General features: G+C 50.5%; 1 protein-coding gene across 4 annotated transcripts in view; it reads left to right on the forward strand.

The window, feature by feature from the left end:
• Nucleotides 1-20640, forward strand: part of EVC (EvC ciliary complex subunit 1) — a 66849-nt gene extending 46209 nt beyond the window's left edge. The window contains exons 13-21 of one of the 4 annotated variants that reach the window (XM_031437594.2): nt 5513-5622; nt 8886-9096; nt 10091-10297; nt 11425-11569; nt 13278-13389; nt 17661-17787; nt 18897-18990; nt 19679-19790; nt 20329-20640. In XM_031437594.2, coding sequence (XP_031293454.2) covers nt 5513-5622; nt 8886-9096; nt 10091-10297; nt 11425-11569; nt 13278-13389; nt 17661-17787; nt 18897-18990; nt 19679-19790; nt 20329-20413 — 1203 coding nt within the window. In that variant the 3' untranslated portion in view covers nt 20414-20640. Of the gene's footprint in view, nt 1-5512; nt 5623-8885; nt 9097-10090; nt 10298-11424; nt 11570-13277; nt 13390-13628; nt 13765-13934; nt 14114-17660; nt 17788-18896; nt 18991-19678; nt 19791-20328 lie in introns of those variants that run through there. The other 3 variants (XM_064488167.1, XM_064488171.1, XR_010381951.1) reach the window with 3 other exon arrangements.
• The last annotated feature ends 531 nt before the right edge of the window (nt 20641-21171 follow it).

Below are 21171 nucleotides of genomic sequence, written 5' to 3' on the forward strand. Positions count from 1 at the left end.
TGAGAACTCTTAGGATTTACTCTTCTAACAGCTTTCATATATAACATGCAGTGGTTCAAATTACATTTATCGTGTTGCACATTACATCCCTAGCATTACTTACCTTACAGCTGGCAGCTTGCATCCTTTGACTGCTTTCATCCAGTTCCTCCTTCCCCCATCCTCACCTCTGGTGACCGCAATCTGGTGTCTTTTTATTATAAGGTGGTTTGCTTCTTTGTTTTTGAAGTGTGATTGACCTACAACACTGTTATTTCCTGTTACATAACGTAGTGATTCGATATTTCTGTACCTTTCAAAATGATTGCCATGGTAAGTCTAGTTACAACCTGTCACCATACAAAGACATTAATTATTGACTATATTCCCTACACTGTACATTTCATACCTGTGACTCATTTATTTTGCAGCTGAAGTTTGTACCTCTTAATCTCCCTCACCTGTCACCTCTGTCAGCCACCTGTTCTCTTAATCTATCACTGTTTCAGTTTCATTACATTCGATCATTTGTTTTGTTTTGGGGTTCCACATATAAGTGAAATCATACCATATTTGTCTTTCTCTGTCTCTTTCTTCACTTAGTGTAATACCCTCTAGGTCTGTCCATGTTGTCATGAATGGCAAGATTTCATTTCTTTTTAATGGCTGTGTAGTATTCCACTGTGTGTGTGTGTGTGTGTGTGTGTGTGTGTGTATGCATATGCATATATCACATCTTTTTTATCGATTCTTCTATAGATGGGCACTGAGTTTACTTCCATATCATGGCTATTGTAAATAAGATTGCAGTGAACATAGGGATGCAGATAGTTTTTCAAATCAGTGTTTTCATTTTATGTGGATAAACACCCAGGAGTGGAATTGCTGGATTGCAGAGGTAGTTCTATTTTTAATATTTTGAGCAATCGCCATAGTGTTTTCCACAGTTTCTGCACTAAGTTACATCCCCGCCAGTAATGCATGAGGGTTCCCTTTTCTCCACATCCTCACCAATGCTTGTTATTTGTTGTCTCTTTGATGATGGCCACTCTGCCAGGTGCGAGGTGGCACCTCGCTGCAGGTTTGATTTGGCATTCCCCTGATGATTAGCAGTGCTGAGCATCTCTTCACGTGCCTGTTGGTCATCTGTATTTCTTCTTTGGAAAAATGTCTTTTCAGATCCTCTGCCCATTTTTTAATTAGGTTGTTTGTTTTTCTGATGTTGATTTATGTTAGTTCTTTGTATATTTTAGATATGAACCCCTTTATGGGACATATCCTTTGCAAATGTCTTCCCCCATTCAGTAGGCAGCCTTTTCATTTCATTGATAGTTTCCTTCACTGTGCAAAAGCTTTTTAGTTTGATTTAGTCCCATTTGTTTATTTTTGCTTTTGTATTCCTTGCCTGAGGAGACATATCCAAAAAATTACCTAAGACCACTGGTGGGCAGAGCCAGGTCCTGTCCTGGGGTCTCTGGCTGCAGGGCCCCGGGGGTCCCTGAGTGGGTGTTGGTCTGCTGGTGGGTGAGGCAGGGTCCTGAGTCCTTAGGTGGCCGGGTCCTGGGCCAGCTGGAGCTCAGGGAGTCCTCAGCCAGTTGGCCTGCTGGTAGGTGGGGCTGTGTCGCTGCTGCTTGGCCCGAAGTGTCCCAGCCCTGGTGCTGATGAGCTGGTGGGCTGAAGGGAGGCCTCCAGAATGGGGCTTACCCATACCAGTGTCCGCCTGGTAGAATGAGCTCCCAAAATGGCTTCTGCCAGTGTCTGTGTCCCGGGCTGTGCTCCAGTTGCCTGCTATCTCTCTGGGAAGCTCTCCAAGATTAACAGGTGGGTCTTTTCAAATTACTGCTTCTGGGGGAGGGTATAGCTTGGTGGTAGAGTGCGTGCTTGGTACACACAAGGTCCTGGGTTCAATCCCCAGTACCTCCACTTCAAAAATAAGTAAACCTAATTACGTCCCCCCCCAAAAACAAAAACAGAAAAAAAAATCTTAAAAAAAAATTCCTGCTTCTGCCCTGGGTCCTGGAATGTGTGAGATTTTGTGTGCACCCTGTAAGGGCAGAGTTTCTATTTCCCACTGCCCTCTGGGTCTCCTGAAAGTAAACCCTGCTGGCCTTCAGATCCAAACACCTGGTGGCTCATCTTCCTGGTGCAGGACCGCCAGGCTGGGGAGCCCAGTGTGGGCCTCGGATCCCTCGCTCCTTGGGGAGAGCCTCTAGAATTGTAATCAACCTCCTGCTCATGGGTCTCCCACCTGCAGGTGTGGGACTTGACTAACCGTGATGCTCCCCGTTCCCCATCTCGTTGTGGTTCCTTCTTTTTACCTGTAGCTGTTGATGCTTTCTGCTAGTCTTCTGGTCTTCCTCATCAGTGGGTACAGCTCTGTAAATAGCTGTAATGTGATGTGCCTGTGGGAAGAGTGAGCCCGGCGCCTTCCTCTTCTGCCGTCTTGGCCAATCCCTGCTCCAGAGTGATAACTTCTAAAACATATTCTGTATCATTCATTTTTAAGATGCAGATTTTAATAACATTTTAACGTCTCTGAAATTGAGCTGCATCTTAATTTAATTGGCAGTGATTTCTGTCTCTACTTGGTACCCAGAATAACTGCATCTCATAATCACTGGCACATTAGATTGGGTAAAAGACACTGTCACATTGTGACATTTCTCTGCTCGAAACTCCCTTCTCATTTCATGCAGCGTGGAAGTCAGCGTCCTCGCCGTGCCCTACACGGTCCCGCGTGTCAGGACCTGGTTGTCCTCTGGCCTCCTCGCTGTCTCCCCGAGCTCGCTCCACGCCAGCCTCCCCCGTGTCCTTGTGCTCTGCCAGCTCCCTGGGCGCCCCTGCCTCGCTCTTCCTGCTTCTGGTCTTTCTCCTGTCCCGCCTTCACCATGAAGCCTGCTCTGACCATGCTTTTAAATCTGCAGTGCCTCCCTGCCCCAGCCCTCCAGTGTTTGCCTCAGCTGTTGGCTGTACCGCCTGCCCCACCTGTAAATCCACACTGTTAGTAGGAAAGTGCTCGAAACTCTTAGCGTGTAGCAGCCATGCACCGACCACTGGTTCCTTCTCCCTTCCTCTCCTTAGTAAGTGAAAATTTGAAACAGAGTAAACATACTGGAAACCACAAAATGACCCGGTAGCACTGAACAGGGCCAGCACTCTAGCCCACTGAAGCAGCTTTTTGCCTCTGAATTTAAGCGTTCACAAACCTGCCTTCTTTAATGTTGAAGAAGGTGGTGACAGTGGCAGGTGCCCTCCAGTCTGACGATCTCTGTCCTCTTCAGCATCTTTGGATCCTGTTGCTAGTTTTTTTAACTGTGTTCTCAAAATGCACACCGAAGACCCTCATGGCCCTTAGTGACAATGTTGATTTACCTTGTAGAAAATCTAGACTGTGTAGAATTTTCTAGAATGTTCCGGTTTCCCAAGCACTTCGACAGATGATTGAGACTCCTCCCAAGAGGAGCCAGAGACTGAGTTTAATGAAAAGTTCTGGGTGGCACGGTGTGATCCTGTGGGACTCAGTGTAAGCGCTATGATCGCCAGGCCCAGGGAGCTGAGGTCCGGGCTTCTGCCTTCCACCTGCACGCAGCACGGCCATCTCCAGGCTGCTGGAGGGAGAGCCCTTTGAAAAGCCACACATGTGGGAAGGTGAGAGTTTCCTCTTGGTGACTGGGTCCTTGGTGTAACACAAGCCAGCTACATGTTTCCAGGTGCCTGCTTCTCCTCGTGGTGCAAGATAGGCAGGGAGGAGCTTTAGAGACAGACAGACTTAAGTTTGAGTCTCTGCCCCACGTTTTCATGTATTAGCTGTGTGGCCTTGGACCTCACAGCATTTTCACAGGTGAAGCCTCCTGAAGACGAGCTAACATCCAAAATTACAAAACACACAAGGAACAACACACCACAGGTGAGAGCCAGCATGGCCAGCGCACGCCAAGCTTAGACCACAACCAGCACCAAGGAATTCAGATGAAGAGACTGTTAGAGCTTAAAAAGGAATTATGTTTAAAACATTAAAAAACAACAGAAGGAATGATTAGCATGAAAACGAGACATGCTGAAAAAAGCAGACGAAAAACCATATGCTTTTGCAAACGAAAATTATAGTTGTTACAAATACACACTACTATATATAAAACAGATTGAACAGCAAGGACCTACCGTACAGCACAGGGAACTATATTCACTATGTTATAATAACCTATAATGGAAAAGAATCTGAAAAAGAATCTACACATATGTTTATGTACAACTGAATCACTTTGCTGTACACGTGAAACTAACACAACACTGTAGATCAACTATACTTCAGTAAAAGTAAGTTAATTCTTAAAAAAAATAAAATTATAGTTGAGAAAACAGAAATGTAATGGATGAGTTAAACAGCAGATTAAATATGGCTGAAGACGCAGTGTGTGAACTAGAAGCTACGTGTGAGAGAGTGGCCCAGAATACAGCAGGAGAGCTAAAGAGATAGAGAATGTGAGCGGTGAAGGGACAGGAACAGAATGAGAAGGTCCTGGAGGGACCTCCTCAATCTTTCAGGAATTCTAGGAAGAAAGGATGGAGAGAGTGGAGGAGAGATAATATTCAAAGGGATAAGGGATAAGGAATTTTCGGACGTGCTGACAGTCATAAACCCTAAGGTAAAAGAAATGCTGATTAACTTTAGATTTGTGGAGACAGGAATATATGTCAAAAATGTAAAACTATGGAAGGAATAGAAATAGAATAGAAGGTAACTTTCAAAGCAGTAGAGGACAATAGTGAAATAAAGATTTTCTTCAGAATAAAAGCTACATGGTGACCAGTAAAATAAGTCTGACTGATGTTTATAAGAGCCTGATGGAGCTTAATTATAAAACGTTATTGAAGGGATAAAGAAAGAATTGAGAGAAATGCCTGACCCTTGGATAGGAAAACTCAGTTTTGGAAAGACAGCGATTCTCTACACATTAATCTAGCAATTCAATCAAATTACAAGGAAATCCAAGAGTTGTTTACCCAAACTGGATAAACTGATTCTAAAATTCACATGTATAGAAAAACAACCAAGAACAGCCAAGACAGTTTTGTACAAGAGAACCTGGGAAGACTCGCCCTAGCAGTGGTGAAGTCCTGCGATAAACTACAGGAATTAAAGCAGGGAGTTATTGGTACGGAAATGAACAGACAGACCCACAGAATAAAAGAGTCTGGAATGAGATTCATGTACATATGGAAACTATCAGACAAGGTGGCGTCGACAGGCCAGTCATAAAAAAGATAAATGGTGCTGGGACAATTAGCATCCATTTATCCAGAGACAATTAAATCCCTTCCTCATGCCACAGAAAATATATATTAAATGGCTTTAAGATGTACATGCAAATAGGAAATTTTTTAAAACTTTAGAAGAAAGTATAAGAGAGAATTTAATTAAATCAAAGGAGAAGGGGATTTTTAAAAATAAGAAACAAAACTTTGATCCAACAAAGTAATGATGAATGAAATGAAATTGAGTTGACCCCTGTCCCTCTGTCCTGGGGTCTAGGTGTGGATGGAGGAGCACACACTGTCCACTGTGCTGCAGGCACACCTGCGGGACGACCATGAGAGCATCATCCACCGAGTCTTGGGCCACCTTGGCGGCCTCAGTGAAGAGTGAGTGTGGCTTTCTGGAGGGTGGGGGCTTTGTGTCCTGTGTGAGACTCCATGCTAGCCTCAGTGTCCTCATCTGTAAGGTGGATGTTGTAACTGCCTTCCTGCCTCCCTGACAGCATGGTTTGAGACCAACCGAATTGTAACTATAGCTGTGAAATAGAGTGACAACAGAAGGCCGTGGATGAAAGCTTGCTGTCAGAATTGATGTGGGCACATGACTTAGTTCTTACCCCCAATTTCTTCAACCATAAAATGGGACTACTAATACCTACCTCATAGAGTTGTCTTTTGTAAAAACTTTTTAGACATATTTTTTGAGGTACAATTTACATACATTAAGTGTACAATTCAATGCTTTTCAGTAAATTTACAGAGTTCTACACTGATCACCGTGATCCAAATTTAGAACATTTCCATCACCCCAAAAAAGACCTCTTGTGCCCATTTCAATCATTCTCCATTTATTAATACATTTAATATATTTTAAATGTTTTTATACAGTTATTAGTATGGTATAATTTTTCAGCAAGCTTACTTATTTTCCTTATTTCATAGGAGAAAAATTATTTTGATATAACTAATTTTCTAGTTGCCCAGCCTTTTCCAGGAAACTATTTTTTGTATACATCAAGAAGCAGATGGATAGCTATATTATTGGATAATACAGGGAAAGCATCAGAAGAAGATGAAAACAAGTGAATAAAAACTGGTGAGCAGTGTTAAGGACAATAGTGAGCAATCAAAAGATTTGTCTAGCCTCAAAACCTGTGTCTTTTCATTGTAGTAATACATAATCCATTTATATTTAATGTAAAACTTCTTGGTAATGTATTTGGATTTTTAATTTATCATTTTACTAATTGTTTTATGTTTGTCCCACCTGCTCTATATTCCTTTTTCTCTTCTCTCTTCCCTTCTTTTGGATTAGTTATTTTATTATTTCCTATTTTATCTCTCTTTTGGCTTGTTATTTATATGATTTTAATGGTTCAGAGATTTTGAACTGCATCCCTGATGTGTCACAATCTAATGTACGTTAATATATTCCTTCTTCCAGGACAGTGCAGACACCTAAGAACGCCTTAATTCCATTTATTCCTCCCTCACAGATTATGCTTTTCTTATTGGGTATTTTACATCTCTCTTTATTTTCAACTCACTGAGATATTATTTTTGGTTTATGCCATCAGTATTTATTTAGATTTACCCCTTCTGTTGCTCTTGATTCTTTGCTGTATCTTTAAGTTTCCATCTGGCATTATTTTCTTTTGCATGGAGGATCTCTTTGTTTTAGATTTGCTAGTGACAAATTCTCTTAGGCTTTGTTTATCTGAAAATATCTGTCTCGTCTTCATTTTTAAGGAATGTTTTCATTGGGCATAGAATCCTAGTCTAGTTGTTATCTTTTAAATACTTTTAAAGATAATCTTTTATCTTTTGATTTCAATTGTTTCTGGCTACTTTAAAATTTTTCTTTTGTTCTTTGGTTTTCATCTGTTAATGATGATATGCTTAAACTGGAGGTGGGTTATTTTGTGTGTGCATATATTGCTTGCTTGTTTTGAATAAATCTGCAGTGCTTCTCGAATCTGTGATTTGCTGTCTTTTATTAGTTTTCGAAAATTCTGAGCCATTATCTCTTTAAATATTCCTTCTGTCCGTGTTCTTCCTACTTTTCCTGGGCTTCAATTACACATTTATGAGAACTTTTCACCTTATGTCATTTGTCTCTTACATGCTGTTCTGTATTTTTCATTCTTTTGTTCCCTGTGGTTCAGTCTAGATGGTTATTTTGAGCTGTCTTCCCGTTCACTCTCTCTTTAGCTGTGTCTTATCTGCTGTTAAGCCATCTACTGAATTCTTAATGTTGGTTACTGTGTTTTCAGTTCTAGAATTTCCATTTTAGTTTTTTCATCATTTTCAGTTATCTGCTAAAATTCATCTTATCATTCAATTTCCTAAACGTGTTCATCATAGCTGATTATCCAATATCTTGTGGGTATGTTTCTGTTGTCTGTTTTTTCTGTTTATTTTTGGTCGGGTCTTATCTGTTTGCACATCTACTCATTTTTATTGAATGCTGCACACTCTTATTAAAAATTGTGGAGATAATTTAAGACTTTGAGTGATGGAATCTTTCTCCAGAGAGAATTACTTCTAGTAGGGATTTCAGACAGTGGCAGATCAACCACTCCATTTGTGAATTTATCTGATTCAAAGTGAGGTCTTTGCAAGGGGCGATTCCTTATTCCTAGGATGCGGGCCCCCAGCTGGAAGCCTGGGGTGTTTGCCAGGTCTCTCCTCCTTGGGAAGCAGACTGCCAGGGCTCTGTTCAGCTTTCTGGGCTGTCAGAAAGGACTGCAATTATAAAACCAAATGCTGAGCTTCTCTGGTGGACCAAGGTTTTCTACTTGACTCATGGAGATGGGAACTCAAAAATAGCTCATGATTTCAGTTTTGGAAGTATTAATTTTGAGATTTATGTAAGAAATTTGAGTGGAGATGTACTGAAGGCAGCTGCATATATGCATCTGAACCTTGGGACAGATGTGATAAGGTTGAAAAGATTAATAAAAGAACAGATTGCTGAATATAACCGAGGTAAGCACCCATGTCTGAGAGGATGGTCAGCAGAGGACAGGATAATTCCAACTTAACCACTTCTGGAAAGGCTCCCTGTGGGCTGTGACTGTTTGGGGTGTTTCTTGGTAGGTATTAGTCAGGATTCTCCAAAGAAAAAGAACCAGTAAATGTAGATATAGATAGAGATTTAGAAGCTGAGAGGTCCCAAGACCTGCAGATGGAGACTCAGTAGAACCAATATATAGTTTCACTCCCAAGTCTGAAGACGTGACAAATGAAGAGGGCTGATGGTGCAAGCTCCAGTCTGAAGGCCAGCAGTCTCAAGATCCAAGAAGAGCCAGTGTTTCAGTTTAAGTCCAAAGACAGGAGAAACCCACGACCCATTCAAGGCAGTTGGGCAGGAGGAGTTCCCTCTTACTTGTGAGTAAGAAGGCTTTTCTTCTCTTCAGACCATCAACTGATTGGATGAGGCCCACCACATTAGGGAGGACAGTCTACTCAGTCTACCAATTCAAATGTTAATCTCTAGAAAAACCCTCACAGAATCTCTCAGAATGATGTTTGATCAGACGTCAGGCATCCCGGAGCCCAGTCAAGTTAACACATAAAATTAACCGTCACACTCAGTGAAGCCAAGAGCAATGACCAACCCCCGGCTCCCCCACCCACTTTCTCCAAAGGTCCACGCAGTGCATCCTGCAGGGGCGTGAGCTGCTCCTGCGCTCAGCAATCCGGCGGCTGGCTCTCCGCGGCAGCGCCATCACCACCCTGACCCAGATGAGACTGTCCGGGAAGAAGACCCTTCTCCAGGAGCTGCGTGAACAGCACGCCCTGGAGCAGGGCTCCTCCCAGTGTCTGGACGAGCATCAGTGGCAGCTGCTCAGAGCCTTGGTAAGATGTGCACCAGCCCCCCGCCCGTCCCAGGCAGGAGCGCTGCATCCTCAGCTTCCAGGTTCCAGCCCAGTCAGCCAGAAACTCAGCTCTGCCCCGCCCCCCACCCACCCCCCTGTTGTGTGGTGGGGACAGTGGCAGCCTCCTGTCAGGGGACAACCTGTGCCCAAAGCTTCTAGTGTACATTATCATGAGAGTTACACTAAAAAAGCGTATGAAGTCAGGGCACAGACAGGTAGAGTCATCATTGGGGGTTGGGAGAAAAGGGCTCCGTAGTCTGTTTTAAAGTCTTAACAAATTGAAAGAAAGACTTTGCAAATTGCACAGCTGGGATTTTAACCCAAGCAGGCTGACTCCAGGTCTCACGGAGCCGCTGAGCTGTAGGAGCAGCTGATGTCTTTGACCCACTGGGGAGGGACAAGCTCACAGCCTCTGTTGCCCTGCCCAGGAGGGCTTGGGGGGACGCACGCAGGACTTCCTGCCCTGCCTCTGACTCCCCTCACCGCCTTCTCCGACTCATTCCTACAACGAAAGGAAACCTCTGGGCCCCAGTTTCCCTGCCTTGGCTTCCATGATGTATCAGATTACTCTCAGACTCAGATGTGACTTCAAAACCCAGCTCTTCTGTGTGACTTTTAGAAAGTTACTTAACGTCTCTGAGCCTCTATGTCCTCATCATTCCTGGTGTTCAGGCCTCGCTGTGTTCTGGAAGAATGAGGAAGTTCTTGTACATATGAGAAGCCGCAGATGGCACTGGGCACACAATTGATGCCCAATAAATGCGTTGGGGGGTCTTTAAGATACCCAGGCTCATCCACTACGTACTGGCTTTTGCCAGCCCGGAGTCACCACTTTCCTCCACTTCTCCGTCCCTTTCCCAGTCTCCCTGGAACCCCAGCAAGGCTGACCCCACATCCTGGTCATGGTCCTGGCCAGAGCATCTCTGCAGGGCCGCAGCCTGGGCACCCACCTCTCCCTGCCCTGTACTTTCCAGGAGGCGCGCGTCCTGGAGGAGGCCAGCAGGCTGGAGGAGGAGGCGCAGCAGGTGCGGCTGCAGCTTCAGCAGCAGCTCGTGGCCGAGGCCCAGGGGGTCGGGCAGCTCCTGCAGCAACACACAGAGCAAGCCATCGGGCAGGCGCTGCTGGGGCACGCGAGGACCACGGCATCCAGGAGCCGGGCCAAGGACACGGATGGCTTCAAGGTGCGAGCCAACCTAGCCTGGGGAGCCTGAGGGACAAGAGGCACTGGGGCGGGGTGGGTGGGCAGGCGTGCACGAGAGGAAAGCTTAGGGCCGAGCAGCAGCCTGGGGTCTGCGTGGGAGCTCCTGACTGGAAGTGCAAGGCCACAGCTCAGAGTCCTTGGCGGGTGGAGTCAGACGTGGATGTGGACAGAGCAGGAAGGAGAACCGGCCACAGTCAGGGAGGAGCAGGGGAGCGAGAAGACACGCTCACACCTTCTCTGCATCCTGGGCCACCACCCTCTTCGCCTCCACAGCTTCTGTCCACACCTGCAAATGAGGGCCCATTTCTCAGTGCTGGGACATAACCAGCCACTCAGGCACCGCCACTCAGGCACCGCCACTCGATAACCAGTGGGTGTTTTCCTTGCCCAAAGCCTGGAGCCATTCAGTATGTGTTTGTTGAAATGAGGGCTCCTGAACCTGCCTTTTGGTCATCACTTTATGAAGTAAAAGATGGTGACTTGGCCCGTGCACAGCCCACATGTCCCCGATGATGGGGCGTCTCCACATTTCCTCGCTTTGGGCCTGAAGGTGTATCATTGAGGAATGCCTATAACTGCAAGTAACAGAAATTTGTACTCAAATAAATAGAAGTTACTGATCTTACATTACAAGAAATGGGTAAGTAGGTGGTTCCAGGCTGGCTCAGAGGCTCTGTGATGTGATCAAGGACCAGGCGATGTCTTTCTGATCCCTCATTCTGGGTGTTGGTTTGTTGCCTAATGATCTCAAAATGGCCACTGCCACTCCAGACATCAAGTCTGCGTTCCAGGCAGGAAGAGAGAAACAGCAAAGTCTTTCATCCACACCAAAGCTTTGCCTTAATGTTCGGGAAGGGCAGGTCCTCAGTAGGCTTTTTGTAGTATTGCATCTCATTGGCCAGAACTGTGTCACACAGCCAGTCTCAGACCATCCCTCCCAAGGGAAATAAGATCATTGACACTAGCCATGCATTCTGCCTGCCCCTGACCAGCCAAGGTTGGGAGTGGGTGGAATATGGGAGCCAGAGCCAGGGGAGGCAGGGGGCCGTGTCAGCCGCGGCCAGCTCTGCGTGCGTCCTCCCTGCTGAGTCCTCCTCCTGCCCGCAGGGAACACTGATGGAGGCGGCGGCCGAGAGCGTCTACGTGACCAGCGCAGGCGTCGGCCAGCTCGTGCACGCGTATTACCAGCAGATTGGGAGGGCCATGCAGGACCACGAGGAGAGGAAGCTGCAGCATCTGAAGACCCTACAGGGTATGGTACCCCCAGCGGCGGCCCTGCCCACAAGCAGCCAGATGTGCTCTTAGTTCGGGACAGAATGAAGCATCAGGTGTTTCAAATTTTACCTGGGGGAATTCAATTTTTTAACTGTTTTATGTACGTAGTTATCCTCTGCCTTGGCCCCAAAAGGCTTTTGAAGAAGCACTTACAGAAACACGTCCCTGGAGTAAATAGGGTTTTTTCAAAGTAGATGAATCAGGACAAGGACAGGACAGTGGGATGGAGTTAGGGATAGGCCATCGTCTGGGACAGACGTCATCAGATCCCTGCTTAGAGGTGACAGGGCTCTGGGCTTTCTGGTGGCCAAAGAGATAGAGACGCCCTCAATTAAAGCTGTCACAGTGACCGTGAGTGAGGACCGCCCGGTGGCCCACAACGTGCCTGAGACCCAGACGGTTTTCCCCTGTGGGGTCTCGCAAGGAGCCACCGGGGAGATGGAGCGGACGACATCCCCAGGCCAGCAAGGACATCGTGTAGTAACAGACAAAAGCCAGTTTCTTAAGGCCTCTTCTTGTAACATCCCTCCCCACGTCTGGGGCTTTGGAACAGGGTGGGGTCCCACGTTCTCTGCTGGGCTTTGTCTGGGTTGTCCGAGGTCTCTGGACGGAGGACGGCCAGTGGGTCCTGGGGCCGGTCTTCCATGAGTATTACGTCTCAGCGAGCGCATCTGTCTGCGACTCTTACCTTCCCCTTGCCTGGGAAGGTAAGCCCTACATTCAAATAAAATCAGGGGCAAAGCCAGAAATACGCCAGCTGGCCACAGATCCTTCAGGGTGGTTTTCCAACGTAAGGCCGCGTTCAGCAGGGGACAGACGAGATTGATCGCCTCTGCAGAACGTTCGGGAACCGGGGTGTTCACGTCCCCTCTCTGGGCCTCAGTTTCCCCATCTGTGAGGCTCGGGGTGGGCTCTCCCTTCGTGCATCCTCCCAGCTCTGACTTCCTGCTTCTTGATCCCCCAACTCCAGGGAGGGGGTTTCTCAGCAAATGCGTTGAAGTGACATAACTTAATCACATGAGCTCTTTTTTTCTTTTTTTAAATTCAGGCAACTCTTTTTTATTTAAGAGTTATAGACAGCCATGCCCTGGGGATCCTCAGGTGAAACCTCTCTGTTAGCTCTAGAAGGCTCAGGTTCAGGGAGGTCAGCGGCCTGCTGACACCGCACTGCTAGGCAGGTGTCGCACCTGGGTCAGTGGGGCAACTAGTTAAATGCAACTTGGTAAGTGTAGCAGCTAGTTAAGTATAAGCATGTTCTGAGATGCAGGCCAGTGCACCTCGGACTTGGGAGGCCCAACATCCCAGCTCCTTGGAAAGCACCCACGGCTGCAGGGCTCACCACACGCCTCAGCTCTGCGTGGTGAGTGGCTTTTCCTCTCTGGTGTGGAGATTGAGGTGTTTGTGGTGGCCTCTTAGTGTTAACTCTTATTCAGCTCCCTTTTCTCCTGATTCTTACAAGAAAGCCAGGCTGAGCCGTTGCAGGGAGAGTCGGGGTACATTCCTCAGGGCATGTGGTGTGTGGAAGCCACGGCACCCTCACGCACACGAAGCCCTTCCCTGGGTGAACCGCGGGGGCTGGTAACCATTTGTCCTGCTGATCCTCGCACCCCAGCACCCGGCCCAGACCTGGCACTGCGTCCATCCTCCAAACACGCACCTTGATCATTGTGTGTTTCATGGTCTAGGGGAGAGGATGGAAAATTACAAGCTGCAGAAAAAGCAAGAACTCGGCAACGCTTCCTCAGGGGGCCAGATGGCAGGTGGAGCTCAGGGAGCCTCCGGAGCCGTGCATCGGAGGTGAGGTCTCCCTGCTGTCTGTGGGTACCCAGGCGGGCATCCCCGGCCCCTGTGCATCACACGTTTCTCTGTCACACTCTGACCTCGCATGCATTCGGCCGTTGACCTGGGTATCACCTGCCTACCCAACTCGCATGGAAGCCCCCGAGCCTCTGTCCGGCTCCCCCTCTACACGCGGCCCCCAGAAGGGACCAGGCACAAGGGCACACGTCCAGGTGCAGTGGGGGCTTTGTTTCCAGGTCTTGGTCTTCTTCGTGGCCCTGACAGGGCACCTCCCTCCCATCTGTACTTCGGGTTCCCCCAGAGGCAGACCCTGAGCTGAGGACAGAGGGGAAGATCGTTTACTGGGGAGGCGACCCCAGGAAGCATAGTGAGGTAGCAGGGAAGGGAGGAGGAAGGGAGGAGGAAGGGAGGAGGAAGGGAGGAGGGAAGGGAGGAGGAAGGGGGCAGGGAAGGGAGGAGGAAGGGAGGAGGAAGACGGTTTCCTGCTGCTGCCCTGACAAGGACCAACCTTGAACCACATGGTATGTTATCTCCCGGATCAGCAGTCCAGGTGTCAGCTGGCTCGGCTCTCACTGGAGGCTCTGGAGGAACCCCTTCCAGGCTTGTTCAGGTTGTCAGCAGAATCCAGAGGTCCCGTTTCCTTGTGGCTGTCACCTGGGCCTGCCTGACCTCCTAGAGGCCTCTCTCTGGTCCTTGCACGCGGCCTCTGCATCTCGCTGCAGTAAGTCCTGCCCACACTTAGAATGTCTTCTGCTGCATCTCTCTGACCCCAGCTGGAGAAACTTCTCTGCTTTTATGGTCTTCGGTGATTGAGACCTATCCAGATGACCCAGGCTAATCTTGAATTTAAATCGATAACCTTAATCACACCTGCAAAGTCCTGACTGCAATGTAACGTAACATCTTCACGTGGTCCAGGGCTTAGGGTGTGCACACCCGTGGGGGGCGCTGTGTGGCCTACCACAATGGGAGAAAAGCCTGTAAGGCCTGTGATAATGAGGGGTTTCCATGGCAACTGAGGCCCAACCCCAGTCTGGACGTTCTGTGTAGAACAACTTCCAATTACACCAGCAAAGGGCGAGGGAAATAGGGGATTTGTCTACCAGCCCTCATTCCACACTGGCTAAGAGTCTGCCCTGGGAGTGTTAACTTGCCAGCCCTCCCAGCCATCCTTGAGCCAAGCCCCTACCCGCCTCCCCGTGGCCAGAAGAAGCCCTGAGACCTGGTTGCAGGTGCTTGTAAGAAACCATTGGCGTACGTGGAATCTGTCCCCCGAAGGGCAGACGGCCACCAGTGGGCTGAGGGGATGTGAGCTCATTACCAGCGTGTCCCTGTAAGCACACACCCAGATCCTGAGCTAGGCAGGGGACAGCACCTCCCAGCCAGGAGCTCACAGCCCGCAGGGAGAAATGGACAAGCAGAGACAGTGGGAAGTCCCCGTCGGGGCTGTGACGGAGGAGGGGCGCTGCAGGACCACAACTGCAGGGGCGGGGGGGTGGTCCCCTGCTTAAGTAGAGCATCCCACCAACTAGAAGCAGCCGCAGGGCCACCGCCCCACGGGGGGAGGGGAGGGCTCCGCACCGCAGTGCAAGCCCCGCCCTCATCTGATGCTCCTTTAGGAAGCAGGAACCGCGGCATCCTCCAGGTCAGGCCGAGTCCAGCATCCCCTCCATAGACCCTCTGCCGTTAACAGCCTCAGCAAACGCCCTGCCTGTGGGTTGAGGCTGAGACTTGCTCTGACTGTCGTACACCCATCAGACTACGGTCCAGTGGTTCTCAGATTTGGGGACATCCGTCTCACTTGACTTTCCTGCTGAACATGCGGATCCTGGGCCCCAGGACAGGAGAGCCACGCTCTGACAGTCCTCACAGAGGACAGAGGCTGTGCTGGGACCGCCCGGTGGTGCCCTGGCTCAGGGCTGCTGCCCCGGCTCAGGGCTGCTGCCCCTCGGGGCACCCTGTGGAGGGAGGGACTGGCTGTAGACCTGGCTGTAGGGGTCTGAGTCACCTAGACGGGTGCCTAAGCTCATGGACGCCTTATGTTTGAACTTGAATTTAACTATGAAAGGGGGAGTAATTGAGCTTTTCTATTTATTTGTCTATTATTTATTTATTTCAGTGGAGGTACCGGGGATTGAACCCAGGACCTTGTGCACGCTAAGCACACGCTCTACCACTGAGCTGTACCTCCCTGCTTCTGGAAATGGATATTTTTAAAATACCTATTTTGAAAGATTTTTTTTAATGGTGGCTACTAGATTTTGTTTTTTAAATTGAAGTAGAGTTGATTTACAATGTTGCATGTGTCTGTGCAACTTTGGAAGCGAGTCCTTGTCACTCCCCTCCTGGCTTAGAACTGCAGCCTCCGGCCAGACCCCTGTGTGGTCCCATCCTTTCTGCTCCCTGCGCTGCAGCCAGGCATTGTGTGAAACACAAGGCAGCCGATGTCTTAGACTCTCCTGGACCCTCCCAGGGCTCCCCCAGCCTTGAGGGTGAAGCCCAACCCCTGACCCCCAGGCCCTTGCCGTGCAGTCCTGTCACCTCCCAGAATTTCCAAGAGCCAAATCCATGGGGGAAGCCAGACCAACCAGCAGGATGACAGCCGGGAGTGACCAGGACTGGTGACAGAGCAGGTAGGGGGTGGAGGCTGCTCACAGCAAGAAGCCACCAGGCAGCCTCAGTAGTGGGCTGAAAGGGGGCCCCAAAGGCTATGTCCACATCCTAATCCCTGGAACGTATACCTGTGACCTTGTTTGGAAAAAAGGGTCTTTGCAGATGTCATTATGTTGAAGATCTTGAGGAAAGGACCCAATCATGCTGGGTTGTCCCATTGGGCCCTGGACCCAATGACCAAGGAAGCAGAGGGACATTTGATCACACACAGAGAAGATGATGTGAAGAAGGAGGCAGAGATTGGAGAGATGCAGCCACAAGCCAAGGGCTGCCTGCAGCTGCCAGAAGAGGCAAGGAGCAGGTTCACCTCTAGAGCTTCCCTAGGGAGCATGGCCCTGTCCACACCTTGACTGAAGGTTTCTAGGCTCTTCATCAGAGAATCAATTTCTATTGTTCTCAGCCCCCAAGTTTGTGGTCATTGTTAGAGCCGCCCCAGGAAAGTAACGCCACCTCCTTGAGGGTGTGAGAGAGAGTACTGTAGAGCACTGACCTCAGCTGTGTTTGTTCAATATCTATCCCCATCCAGCTCCGAGTGGGGCCCCAGGAAGCCAGGGACTGAGTCTCTTATTCACAGCTGTGTCTTCAAAACCCAGCATAGCACCTGGAAGCCCAGAAATACTTTTATGAATAAGTGGATGAGTGGATGGATGGATGGGTGATGGATGATGGGGTCTTGTAGGATGAATAGGAGTTTGCTAGACAATGATAAAGAAGGGAATGGTACTACTGGTAGAAGGAAGAGGATGAAGCAAAAGCAAGTGGAATTTTGTGCCTTCAGGTTCACTCCATGGACAGCTGCCTGTTGATGCTAAAGGTGGCTTCTGCCTTCAGGTCTAGACATTCAGCCTCTTTCAGAGAATCAGTCACAAAAGATTGAAAAGAATGGAGATGGAGTGGGTGGTATTGAATATTTCTGTTTGCTGAGGACCAGAGGAAGGTTGGCTGGGGAGAGGAGGGTATTCAAAACAGGAGGGGAGGAGTCCCTGCTCCTGAGAAGGAGGTGGGGCTCTCTGTAGGTCAAGGTCCCAGCTGCAGCCCCAGCTCTGTCCTCCGCCACATGCAGTAACGAGGCTGCCGTGTTCAGGATTTCTCAGACTCTGCATCCTAGGAAACAAGGCTTCTGCTTTACAAGGGAGGGGCTGGGGCAATTCTGACATTTTAAGTGAAGATGGGTCCTTTCAGGAAACTATCCCCCAGCCACCACCCAGGGTTAAAATTATTTTCTCATACGAAGCTGCCACTTGCTGCTCAACTATTTTGCAGCTGGAGGGCCTCAGGGATACCCCGTCCCCCTGAGCTTCTCACAAGCTTTTCTCCTTTCGGTCCTGCTGGGGTCAGCAAGCCAGTCCAGGAGCAAGTGAAAACGTGTGTGCGAGATTCTGTAAACTCCCAGGTGTTAACCAGACGGCGTCTGCTTTTGTGAGTCGGCCGCTAGTGGGGGCACTCAGGCTGTGTCCTGCAAATCGTGCCTGCGGTGGCCAGCCTTCCTCCCGGCTCCGAGGGCACGGCTGTCAGTCACCGATTCCCGCGACGCGGCGGGCCCTGGGGAGAGGTGAGGCAAGGGCCGCACGGACGCCCTGCGTTCCTTCCTCCAGGATGCTGGCGCAGCAGAAAGGGTTCCTGGCCCAGTTCACGGTGCACCAGCGGATCCGCCTGGACGCCCGGAAGCAGGAGGCGAGGGTTTTGGACCATCTGGAAGCCCAGCTTGAGACCCAGCTACAGGTACAGCTCTCAGAAATGGGCCCTCGCAAAGCGGGCCGTGGTTTACGGAGTTTTCTTCCACTGGGAAAGGGCCAAGCTCGTGGTCACAGGTCAGCACTGGAGCCTGTGCGAGGACCACCCGCCCCGGGTCGGGACCCCCTCGGCCCCCGCTGGCTGAGGACGCGTCAGCCTCGCCGCTGGGCTGTGAAGTTGGGTCCCTCCCCCTCCCGCCCGTCTGCGGTGCCCAGCTCGGGGCCGGGCCCCGACCACTGCTCGGCGTGTCTGCGGGGCCGGAGGAGGGAGCGTCGTCCTGGGTGGGAATTGCCGCCACGTCGCCCCTCGGGGCCGGGGCCGACGTCAGGCAGGGCTGCTGGGACCGAGGTTCCCACTCACACCCAGAACGTACAGGAAGCCCAGCTTTCCTCACAGGAAAGGCTCATCCGCGTGAGATTAGATGTGGCTGTGACGCAAAGTGCCTGCCTTTAAGAAAAAAAAAATTCCAGAATGGAAGCACTGAGTGGAGCGTTGGCCCCTTATGAGGCTTCACCACCAGTGTGGCAGTAACAGCTGGGACAATGATCAGACAGTAATGGTGGCTGACGTTTATTTACCAAGTCTGCTGTAGTCAGTCACTGAGCCGAGAGCTCTACATGCACCATCAATGTCCCCCAACCCAACTGCCAAGGAGCAGGTTACTCTCAGGGTCCCAGTTACAGATAAGGAACCTGAGGGTCCCAGAGATGTGTCACTGCCCGGTGTCATATGGTGAGTGAGTTGTGGAATAAGGTCTGTCTGTCTGAATAATGGTGTTGGCAATTGAGGGCTTCAACTCCAGAGTTAGGCAGAGGTGGGTCACGTCCTGGTTCTGCAGCTGGCTCTTCCTGAGCCCCACTCACCTCAGTGATCTTACCTGTAAAATGGGCCAATGTGAGCGAGGACGGGCGGTGAGGCCCCCCCACACCTGCCCCTGCTGCTCCTGGCCCCTCCGGGTGCTGCTTGCAGGATTGTCCTCCACTCGGGGACTCAGTCCTGTCAACCACTCTCAGTGTCAGCCTCATTCTGGTGGAAGGGGACTTAGAGGCAGAGCAGGACAGGGGGAGGCCCAGCTGACCCTCTCTCTCCGCATCCAGGAAGCTGAGCAGAGCTTCATCTCAGAGCTGGCGGCCTTGGCCCGGGTGCCCCTTGCCGAGAGCAAACTATTTGCAAACAAGCGCGGATTGTCAGGTGAGTCGCAGAAGGCGGTGCCCTGCAGGCTCTCTGGGCTGGGAGGGTGGGTTCTAGTCCCAGGCCTGCCGCTAACTAGCCTGTGGCTCCTGGCACCACACTTCCCCTCTCTGGGCGTATGTGTCCTTGTCTGCAGATGAGCAGGCTTGGCTAGGATGCCCCTTGGGCCCCTGGCTCACCAACGTTCAATAATTCTGATTATTCCGAATCCCTGGGTCTGCTGCTCACCAGCCAGCTCTCGTCTCTGACTCTGTTTCCCCATCTGTAAAAGGGGGTTAATTAGCCCTTCTGCCACTGCCAGTGGGAACTTCAGTGACATCACAGGGTGTCATATCCTGCTAACCGGATAGTGATAGGAAAGTGTGTGAAATTGCAGAAGGCTATTAAAATAAAAGCTACGGTACAGGAGCTGTGATCTTAGGTTCTCAGTGCTGCGAAGGCTTCCATCTGCCGGGCGTGGTGAAACACAGCAGGAGCCTGGCCGGCTGAGTTTGAGTCCCAGCACTGCCCTCTACTGGCCGTGCGGGCTTGGAAATGCACCCTACTCACCACCCCTGCTAGCCTCAGTTTCCTCCCAAGTTAAGTGGGTGTCAGAGCAGCAAGGCACCGAGTGCACACTTGGCCCGAGAGAAGCTGTCACTTACCTAAAGTCCCAGAGCCAGTGTCTGGGTTCACGTGTCTCCTGCAGAGAAACCCCTAAAGACCAAAAGGAGGAAGCCGGCATCCCGGGAGAGAGGGGACACTGGAGGGCCCAAGGACGAGGACCCTGCCTGCACAGGACCCTGCTCGGGATCACTCAGGTGCGGCGGGGCCCTGGCTGCTTGTCTGCGGACGCTTGTTGCCACCTAAGCCTGGGCAGGAAAACTGGCACCTCTGGGAGGTGCTGACTTGGGTCCAAGAAACGGTGGAGGATAACGGGCAGTGTTGGCATTACTATTATCGCTGTTGCTACTGTCCAGTTCGGCAAGGTTGGCCACAGCCCACTTGCACAGCCCGTCAGCCTCCAGCCTGAAGAGCCAGCAATTCCCAGCCTCCCCAGGGCCCCGCCGGCTACGGAGGCTTTGGGGTTCGCGGCCGGGTGGATCCGTCCGGGGGACATCCCGATATGTTTTCAATCGTCTGAGCGTGGGTTTCTTTTTCCTCCTGGCGCTCAGATGACCTCCCACCAAACAGAGGGAAGCCGGGCTCTTCATTTGTTTCTTAGCAATCTATGTCCAGATGCAAATTGTTTTGATCTCCTGTCACTGCCTTTTCGTGTGATCAGAGTGGATGAGTTGTTGCATCTGGACAGACCTGGGCTCAGAGTTCTGAACAGCTGCATTTCTCCCTTGTTTTAAGCAGCAAAAGGCTCAGCCAGCAAGAAAGTGCAGTTGGGGATGGTGAAAATTCCAAGAAGATGCTAAAGAGAAGAAGCAATTTGTAGCTCACGGCTGGTGGGGGAATGGAACCTGGAGACTGAGTCTGAACGCCGGCTGCCCCTCCCCCAGCTGGTGAAGGCAAACCTAGCCGCCCTGGGGGACGGTGGGGTCTCCCCTCTGCGCACGGGCTTGTTGTGCGGGGTGGAGAATGGATATAAAAGTCCGAGAAAAGGCATAAATGAGTGTGGCGGACCCTCCCGCCTGTGTCAGTTATAAACCACCGTGTTGGAAACAGGTCTTTTCCAGTTTTGTGTCTCCTTGGCTTCGAGGCACGGCTCTGTCCCTTGGGGACCCCGCCCCCTCCTGGATCTCTGTAGCCCCCGCCCCTCCCGCTTGCACCGAACCCGCCCCCCGAGAGCGCGACGTCGTCTCACTCCCGCCACGGGGCCTCCGCTCCCCAGCCTCCGGGTGAAGTTCTGCGGGAAGTGAAGGGGTCTCCAGGTGCTGCTGGTGTTTTCTGGGCCCAAGATCTTTTCTCTTCCATTTCCATCACCTCCGTTCTCTCTGTCCCGTGACCACTGGCTGCATGAATTCTCATCAGGACCTATTCGTTTCTCGGGCTGAGCCAGCAGCTAAGGCCTGGTCGTGACGTGGGAATCTGAGTCTCAGGGCCCCACGATCCTGACCTAGACCATGGAATCCCTGACCTGCAGGCCTGTCCTCACCCACCCTGGGGACCTGAGGACCCACAGAGACGTAATGACACCTGCAGCTGTGTCTTCTGTTGGAGACACTTAAAGTGCCAGGAAGGAGGCCCTGCCCA

The sequence above is a fragment of the Camelus dromedarius genome, chromosome 1 (assembly GCF_036321535.1).
Source record: "Camelus dromedarius isolate mCamDro1 chromosome 1, mCamDro1.pat, whole genome shotgun sequence".
Classification (NCBI taxonomy): domain Eukaryota; kingdom Metazoa; phylum Chordata; class Mammalia; order Artiodactyla; family Camelidae; genus Camelus; species Camelus dromedarius.